At 40.7% G+C, this 9,616-nt stretch overlaps 1 protein-coding gene across 3 annotated transcripts in view; it reads left to right on the top strand.

Annotated features, from left to right (window-relative positions):
• HTR7 (5-hydroxytryptamine receptor 7) overlaps positions 1-9,616 on the top strand; it is a 29,357-nt gene continuing 19,741 nt past the window's right edge. For all 3 annotated transcript variants that reach the window (XR_015805153.1, XM_014875404.2, XM_014875405.2), the window contains exon 1: positions 1-742. Coding sequence is in view for 2 of the 3 variants with exons in the window: in XM_014875404.2 (XP_014730890.1) it covers positions 222-742 (521 nt within the window). In the remaining variant the exon portion in view is untranslated. The remainder of the gene's footprint in view (positions 743-9,616) is intronic.

The following is a 9,616-nucleotide window of genomic DNA, read 5'->3' as shown; positions in this document are numbered from 1 at the left end:
GGCTGGGGGCGATAGCGCCGTGCCCACCCCGTGGCCACCAGGGATGCGCCGTGGGCGAGCCCGGCCGCCCCGGGGGAAGTTGAAGGCTGGGCCCCCACGGACCGCTCGGTCGGCTGCGAGGGGGCGGGCGGCGCCGGGAGCCCGAGGAGGAGCCCGAGCATCCCGGCGCCGGAGACAGCCGGAGAACGGGCGGCGAGGCTTCATGGGCTGCTCACGCCAACATGGTGCTCGCCCTCAACGGCAGCCACCTCTACGGTAACCTCCGGCCCCTGGTGCTGGAGGAGCCGCGGGCTGGCGGCAGGATGATCGCCGGCTCCTGGCCCCCGCGCAGCCTGGCGAAGCTCGGCCCGTCGCCCCCCCCGTCGGCGCTGCCCACGGCGAGCCCCCTCCCCGCCAACGACTCCCAGTGCGGGGAGCAGATCCTCAGCTACGGCAGCGCGGAGAAAGTTCTCATCGGGGCCGTGCTCTGCCTCATCACCCTGCTGACCATCGCCGGCAACTGCCTGGTGGTGATCTCCGTCTGCTTCGTGAAGAAGCTGCGGCAGCCCTCCAACTATCTCATCGTCTCGCTGGCCCTGGCCGATCTCTCGGTGGCCCTGGCCGTCATGCCCTTCGTCAGCGTCACCGACCTTATCGGCGGCGAGTGGATCTTCGGCCGCCTCTTCTGCAACGTCTTCATCGCCATGGATGTCATGTGCTGCACGGCCTCCATCATGACCCTCTGTGTGATAAGTATCGACAGGTGAGCCAGCCCGGCGCCCCGAGGCTTGCCCTGGCCTCCCGCCGCTCCGGGGGACCGGCCCCGCGCCGCCGCCCGCAGCCCCGGGCTCGCAGGACGGGAGCGGCCCCGGCGCGGGGACCCGCCGAGAGCGGTGCCAGCAGCGCTCCTCCTCCGGGTCCCTTGGAAATGAGCCGTGCTCAGGGCAGGGAGCGAGGCGAGTGCCAGCCCGCAGCCTCTCTGTTCGAAGGAGCCCGCCGGAGCAGGGTGAGCTGCCGCCCCATGCCGGCCCAGGTGCCTGGTTATCCCTCCGGGTAACCTGGCTGTCACTCGGGGGCCAGGGTGTCAAAGCGAAACCGGACCTAAGCTGTCAGCGGTTACCGTGGCTCTATGCAAGTAATAGGGCATTTCCAGCTGCTTTAAAATTTGGAACATATGTCTTTAAACTGCTTTATACCGCGGGTAGATTTGAGCTGATTCTTTCAAAGCTGGTGACAATGCAACCTCCCTGGAGTGGAGTTTTACCTGACCAGAGAAGGTGCAGTAATTACAGCTTTCTTAGGTTCTGTCTTTTTCTAGGACAATCCCAGAGCAGCTCAATTTCATTTTTGACAAATAATGTTTTGTTTGAAGGTAAAATTACTTTCAAACGTCTGCTTTTTAAATCTTTTCACCTGCTGTCTTAAAAACCAAGTTGTACTCATTGACATTTAGCTTCTTCCAAAAGATACAGTCACTGGGGCAATAAGGAGGTGTGTACACACTGCAGAACAATATCTTAGGTGTTCAGTTCTGATGTAAAAACCACACTGAAGAGGTCACATTTGTCTGTGTCAGTCCTCTGCAGAGGAAGGCTGACAGATTCCTTTATTCCATGCAGGTTCTATTCTAAAGCAAATTGCAGCATATAGCTTCCCTTTTCCACAGCCTAAATTCTATGCCAAGAATTTTAACAGCTAGGAGGTAACTTTTCATTATAACCCCACACAATTGGCTGAAATTGAAAAGCTTCATAACTAGATTCTAGAAGTAGTTTACCAACTCTGATATCCAACAGCAGCCTTGACTATTTACTGCAGAAAGTTTTAAGAAAAGATCTGCATAGGCTTCTACAAGCAACAGTTTTTCAAAAGAGATTCTTAGAGTAAATGGAGGTAGTTTCATACCAGGGAGCATCACAGTTTGTATTAATTTCAGAACTTTAATTTCTTTACAAGCATCCTCTGCTCCAATACTCTTTATTTGGTGACTTCTATATTGGCCAGCAGTTATCTGAATGCTGCATGCATCTTGTAGCAATGAAATCCACAAACACGCTTTGATAGTATCAAATGGTTTGTGGTTTTGGTGGTTTGTGTTTATTTTTTTAAATTGCTGTTACATTGACATTTGCTTAATTTTTACTTACCTAGGTTAATTTTTAAACTTTATTCCTGTATTGCAAGAGAATATGAATAGGCTTCCAATTCCAAAGGTATTGGGAAATGCCTTCCCAATGTTATTCTCTGCTTTCTGTACTATTTTTAAGATAGATAATTTTTACACTCTCTCCCCGTAAAGTATTTCTATTCTTTGGTTGTTCTTATCTACATGTCTGAGCTCTCCATCTCCATTTCTACCAACCTTTTGAAAACAGGTTAACATAATTAAGCTTTCTTAAGGATATGTGATGATTCACACCGTAGCACTGGGCTTTTACTCTTTTCTATTTCTTAGTTTAACTTTTGAGGTCACTGCTGTGTGCTGAACAGGGGCTCTGACTGAACTGGTCACACTGATGACTGCATCTCTTGTTGTCTTCTCTCAGTCCCCTCTCCCCCTAAAATACTAACAAGAGATATATCTCTGTATTGAGAAAGAATATAACCTCTTGTAAATGACTGATTTTCACCAGCTAGTGCTGATTTAAACTAGAATTACTCTCTTGTCTTTGTGTTCTCAGTTCTTTCACTGAATGTTTATTGAACACCATCTCTTCATAATTCATTATACTGTTGTCTACCAACTGCTTGAAATTAAAATTCTGTGACTTATGATGCTTAACCTCTGTCACCCACAGCCATTATGGAGTTGAGATTGTAGAGATATCATAAATAGTTGAGATATCATAAATAAAAGGAGACAAGCCAGCAATTCATTAACAAAATGTCTCTACTACTTGGCAATAAAGAATTAAAAAATCTCCATGATTTGTAATCCTATTTAAGAATAATTAATCATATTTAACACTGATAAGCCAGGCCAAAGATTAGTTTTGGATATTAAGAAATCTTTGAATAGCACATATGTACAAAATATGCAAACCAGGGAGGCATTATGAGAATCAAGTGTGAGTGATGAAATGTTGCCAGTATAGCATTGATGGTAATGGTGCTGTCATATCAGCAGCTGTTTTTACATGTACGTAGTTAGGAAATCCTTGAACGATCACTGAGGAAAATTTCTCTCTGAAAACACATTCCTGCAGTGTAAGGTATTGTTTGTGGTACAGGAACTGCAAATCACAGTGCATTAGAGGGTCAGACTGTTTCACAAGGTCCATTTTTCCAAGATTTTGGTGAAAGCACTTCCACATTTTCTGTTATGTAGGAGGAGAAGATTACCAATGATACCTCCCTTACTAGTCTTACTATCTCAGGGTAAATAATACAAATACAGGACCAGGAAATTTCAATTGGAAGTTCCAGAAGCAGAGACAGTGAATGAAATTGACTGTTCTTCAAGTTGGCCACTATCCCCAGAGGCATTTAGATGTACTTAAATCTTGAAGATCCTGAGGTTACATGGGAGACATTTGTTTAGAAGAAGGGTTAAGACAGGACTTAGAAACATTTTTGAAATATAATTAGGAATTGCATTGTCACATGGCTCTTTAGGGCACTTTAGGAAACCTTCGTTCTGATCCGGTAACATCTCTCCTGAAGTAAAAGATGAGGGTGATGCAGGCAGTGTAGAGAGAACAAATAAATTGACTATTTTAAAATTTGTTAAATCTGTAGGTTCTTCCTGAAGCAGGTATGAAAATTAGGTAAATACTTGAAAGAATATTACTACTGAATTAATCTTAAAGGACCAGATTTGTTACAAACTCTTAGGCGGTGTTTGTAAAGAGAAATAATACCTTCTATCAAACGAACAATTAAGTTAGTAAAACAGAGGCTTTGAGGAGCTAGCAAGAAGGATAAAATGGATAAATTGAAAAGGCTTTTTGATTTGTTTCCCTTGCACAAATGTGTGCTACTCAGCTTATGCCACTGAGAGCCCTGAAATGCCAGCAGCTGGTGAGTCTATTGCTCACGGAGAGATTTTGCTGCACAGCCCTCGGTGGTGGATGTGTTTTTCAGCTAAATGTATCAGCTTCTGAAAGAAGCAGATTAACATGGGGTATACAAATGGGCTGGTTTCATTCTGTTGGAAAACCTTGTATTTTTTTTTCTATTTAGACACACAAAGCGCCTCTTATACTTTTTAAGTTGTTTCTATTCTAAGTTCTATAAATGGTAAGGTAAATATTAGTGTGCTATTATGGGGATAACTAACTTGGCACAGGGTGCACAAGGAAGCAGCTAGGTTGGAAAGGTTTAATTATCCACAAAGATCTAAATTTGCAGATATCATGAGACAATGCCCTTGAAGTTACCAAGATTTGGACTGATATGCTTTTCTTCACATCATATCTTCCCTTTTGTTTCACAACATAAAAACCTTCACAGATCTTTATCAGAGTGACCTGAGATGAACATATTTTTCAGTCATGTCTATCTTGTTTAAGCCCCACTTTGGAAGAAGGCTATCTGCTTACAGGCAGCTCTGTCAGAACTAAAACAGATATGATGGTGAGACACGAGCATTTCTGCCTTTTCAAATTTTGTAAGGATTAAACAGGCAAGACAACTTGATACTCAGTCAGTGCTATTCTCTCCATCCACGATATGAGAATCAACTCTATAGAAAGGTAGGAGCTACAGAGACTTTCATGGTCAACTGTGGTCTTCTTTAAGAATTTCTTATTAGTGTGTTTGGATTTTTTTTTCTTTTGCTCTTAAGGCTCCACGGTTCTGGTTCTGGGTCAAATAGATTATATCACACCACAATTCCTTTACATTCTTTACATTTAAGAGTGAGAAAACTTTATGAGTGAATTATGAGGGATGGATACAAACCACATCTTAGTGGAGAATGAACAAATAAAGGGAATTAATTGTATTTGAACTGGTGGTGTTTTCATGCTGATTCATCATGCTGTTCTGACCCAAGATAGCTACAGAAATGTTGTTTTGGAGAGTATCCACAGGATAACTGCATAAGTAGCAATGTTTAATTCAATTCAAAAATAGTACTTTGGCTTAGAAAGTGATAAAGAACCATAACTATTCAGATACAGTTGAAGAATTATAACACTTTCCCCACACCCACACAAGTAATGAAACACTTTTTTAGGAACTTTTCCAGTCTGTATCTTGGCCAACAATTCACGAGTATTCCAGGCTTCCATTAAATTGATGAGGATTTAGAATTTCTATGCAAATAAGTGGGCCTTTTTGTTGATCCTGAGATTTTTATATACAAGCATCAGCTCTCTCTCTCCCTGCCTGTGTTGCCACGATCCAAGTATGAGTATTTGTGCTTCTCCTTAGAATGTGTCAGCCCCAAAAGTTCACTGGCTTCTTGAGTCCTCATTCCATATCTAGGGATTGTGCAGACCTCAAATTTCCTCAAAGGAAGAATTTGGAGCAAAATTTAAATTTAAGCACTTTCAATAGAATCCAGTTCTCTAAATTCTACCTACATCCCAAGCTGATATCATGACCCGAAAACTGTCAGCAATCTGCTAAACCTAATAGCAATCCTGTGGAGCTTCCTATTTGGTATGAAGACTTTTTCTGCCTCAGTGCCATGGGTAGAAAAGGCAGCAGTCTGTTCTACCAACCCTGCTCAGATCATTCACAAAATCCATGTAGAATATACATGCAGAAATAACTATGAAAAAATCATCAATGTAATATATTTTGGATCTAGAATAAGCATGGACAGACATCAGTAGTGCCACTCATGAAATTTTTTTCGGTATAGGAATAGGAAAATAGGAAAAACCTAAAAGGAACTACAGGAGAAGTGTGTGATTAAGTTATTGCAATTAAGGTCTATATTGCAGAAGAAAGTTTTGAGGTCAGTATGGAAGCTCATTGCTAACAACAGCCACCCTCATGAGCCATTTTTTTCATTGTTTAGCCTGATAAACAACAGTACTCTTTCTGAGCCTGTAAATAACTTGTCTAGCTTACAAAAGACACAGACAGCATTGATAAACTAAAGTGAAAAAGAACAGATTTGGTCTTACTTTTTTCCGTGTAGTTTTTCTAATGCAGTCTGTTTAAAGAATGTTCCTTAAGCTGATGTAGTTTCTTCTTTTGCAGAGAATTTATTGCTGAACACTTATGCAATCTCCATTTTTATTTCTGTTGAAAAAAAGGTACAATATAAATTTTTGGCGCAAAATTCAGAGATGAAGAAATTCAATTGGAATTTGGATGCATTAAGTAGTATAAGGCAGTGCAATGTTTATTTGTCACTGAGAACCCATTCCAAAAGATTAAATTAATCTGGGGGGTTTTGTTGCATTAAAATGATCCCGTTTCTTTAGGTCTCTTTGTGTAACATCCTTGGGTATTGTTTTCTGTGTCACAGGGAGCCTGAGATTGGTGCAGTTACTTACTGAGTAACCAGGTTTTAGCCACAAATATGATTTCATTATGTCTTTGCAGAGACACTGTGCTTCATGAACACACTGCCAGATGCACAATAAGCAGGTGGGAATTAACAAATAAATGATATTTTATAAAACAGATGGACTATTCTGTGCAAACTTGATACAGGAAAAAAGTTTTAACATCAAAACGAGTGGAAGTTTTGTCCTTTTGCAGAGGAAAAAGGCATAAGATCCGAAGTTTGCTGGGTGTGTCTTGTGTGTGCACAGGAGGGGCTGACAAAGTTTGGGAAGCTACAAGATGTTATAGAAAAGAAACCTCTAGATTGGATATTCTCTTTCTGTTCTATATTGGGTGCATTTAGGCAGTGTTGCTGCAAGGGAGACACAAAGTGTGGAGATGCAAGATAACCGAGAGGTGGCAGTGCCAGGGGGAGTGCAGTTGGTAATTTTTCAAGGGGCATGAATGGGGAGTTATAGTTCAGTGAGTAGCAGGAGATTTGAGATTAAGCCACATTTACCTGAATGCCTTTCTTGAAACTGGATGTTGTATTTTCCCCCCACATTTGAAACTATCTTCTGTTTGCTCCTACCAGGGTTTAACACTGGATGAGTTTTCAGAAGTGATTTTGGGGTCTCTAATTCTTGGGGGTTCATCCAGACATTTCAAAGGAGCCTGATAAGTCAGAGGTAAGGGAACATTAATTTGCATTTATGCTAAGCAGGGCACTCTGGAGACATTTAAAAAGTGATTTCTTTCCTATCAAGGTCACAAAAATCGTTTCTGTAAGTGAGGTTGGATTTGCTTCAAGACTGACAGCAAAAATGCAATTTTAGAAACACCTCTCCGTTTTTGAAGGGAGCATTCAAAAATATATCTTAATATAAATCACAAAAATGCAAATGTATATCACACTGGCATGATGTGTAGCATAACCTGATTACACTGGTATCAAAATACATTTTCCTAGTGTTTTACTTGAACTGGATGAGTATCATAGAATGAAACAGCAAAGCTTTTGTAGTTTTGTACGCTGAAACAAGATTACTATATCAGTAGTAGCATGCTCACACAAGAATCTAGAAGAACAGAAATTAGTCAGGGAATGTTTTCACTTTCCTGAATTAATTTTCTCTTAAAAATATTTCTAAAACTCCCTGAAAATTTTATAAAGTATCTTATTAATTTTAAAGAAATACTGTATAACTTTTTGATATTGTTGAGTTTGAAATATTTAATTGGAAATATTTGTGGCAATTTTGAAACCTTCTTCTGTGGTTGATAAGTACATATGGCACTGTCTGTCAGCTACAAACACCTCTTTTTTTTCTTCCTCTCAATATATAACACACAGATCTGGTCCTTCCTCTGTGGACCAGAAAGTCTGAAGAAAGCTGGCCATTGTAGGTCTTGTATGAAAATAAAGAGCTTGAGAAATAGTTGAGTCTGCTGAGGTGCAGCTGTCAGAAGAAAGACTGGGGAGCAAAATCGCAGGTTCTGATAGCTGCATGTCCAAAGCACAAGTATCATGAAGCAGTGCTCCTGCAGTTTTGTTCTAATGGTCACTATTGTCTACAAGGTGAGGGTAATTTCTTTCACCTAGAAAACTTACAAGTTTCATTTTTTCTTGTTGTATTGGATAGCCATCTATTTCTAAAGGATTGAATAGTCTAATTCTTCTTATATATACTAAAAAGAGGCAAAAAACAGCAGAAATTTTTTTAACAATCTCTTACTGCAAATTTTCATTTTCAAAAGATCCCAAGATTAAATATGTCATAGTGCAAATCTGTTTTTATTCTGTTTGAACTAACATAACAAAATTAAAGAGTGAGCATCATTGATTTTCTTTTTGTACCTTGCTGTTTATTCAAGGCTTTGTATAGCAAAATAGATGATCTGATACATCTGCGTGGTTCTGTACATACTAGCATGCATGCAAATCTGGTAGTGATTCACTTCTAACAATAAACATGGCTTTTGGATGATGCACAGACAAGAAGGAATTCTCTAGTAGTGCTGAACAGAGATGTGTGTGGAAATGAAATCAGCACTGAGCATATTCCTTCTGTCTATGGTGGCCTTTGCTATCAAATGGGAGCTAGCACAGGACACCACTGAAGGGGGTTTATTTCATCACTGATAGCTCTTTCACTGCTAATTGTCATAATTGTTTAAAAAAGAAACCAAAACACAAAGCCAAGAGGGTTACTACAAAAATAACTTTTTAAAGGGTGAAGTCTATTCTTAGAGGTACATTGTGTCTTGAAGAGAAAATTGGCAGCAGAATCTTTTCCTGAGATATATCAAGGAAAAGGGTGGGATTTTAGTACAGTTAAACACCTAAACTCGAGATTTTTAGCTTGTAGAAGTTGAAAGTATAACCACAAGGAAAGTTTGTAATCTGAAAAAAATCAATTTTTGTGTACAGTTCTTATGTCTCTTAAGGAGATTGTGGGAAGTGGAGGCAGAGCCATATAAAGGGTAACATTTTTGTCACACTGGAAATTATTTGTCCTGCATGGTGTGGCAGGTTGAGAGCCAAGCAGCACCTTGCCATGTATGGACAGTGCTGGAAAAACTGGTCAGGGACCAAGGGAGAATGGACAGAGCTTGTTGTGTCTCAGACATTCACCAAGTTGGGTAAAATCAGAACTGGCTGCAAAGGCTTGCCTGCAAGAACTCTATTTTTATGGCAGACTTATGTACAAACTTTTTACTTTTTATTTTTTGACTGAAAACTCTCCAGTCTTTTGGGAAGAAATTGTAATTGGAGATGCAGGCAAACACATCATGAGGTTTCTTCCCAATAACCTGGCATGGAGCTGTGCCACCTTCAATGCCACTGAGTAACACTGATGCCCTTGGTGGCATTTGAATCATAATTACTTGTCAACCATACAAGTGTCTGCAATCAGAAATATGGCATATTGCTGCTGCAAGTGAAATTGGGCCACCAATAAAGAGCTTTAAGTACCTTATTTATAAACGGTTTGCTTTTCATGAGATGTGTTGGAGACCAGGGACAATGTATTTCAATGTATGGTTTGCAGATCACTAGAGAGGAGCATGAAAGATAACTGCAAAAATTCCAAGTCTGTGGCAGTAGTGTCCGTTCACTAGAGGACTGTTCCCATGTGAGAAAATACAGGAATTTTTAAATCAAAGTAAAGAATAGTGCCCTAGAAGA

This window comes from Sturnus vulgaris, chromosome 8 (genome assembly GCF_052056855.1).
Source record: "Sturnus vulgaris isolate bStuVul1 chromosome 8, bStuVul1.hap1, whole genome shotgun sequence".
Lineage (NCBI taxonomy): Eukaryota > Metazoa > Chordata > Aves > Passeriformes > Sturnidae > Sturnus > Sturnus vulgaris.
Note: the sequence above shows the minus strand (reverse complement) of the source record. Positions and strands in the feature narration are given on the sequence as shown.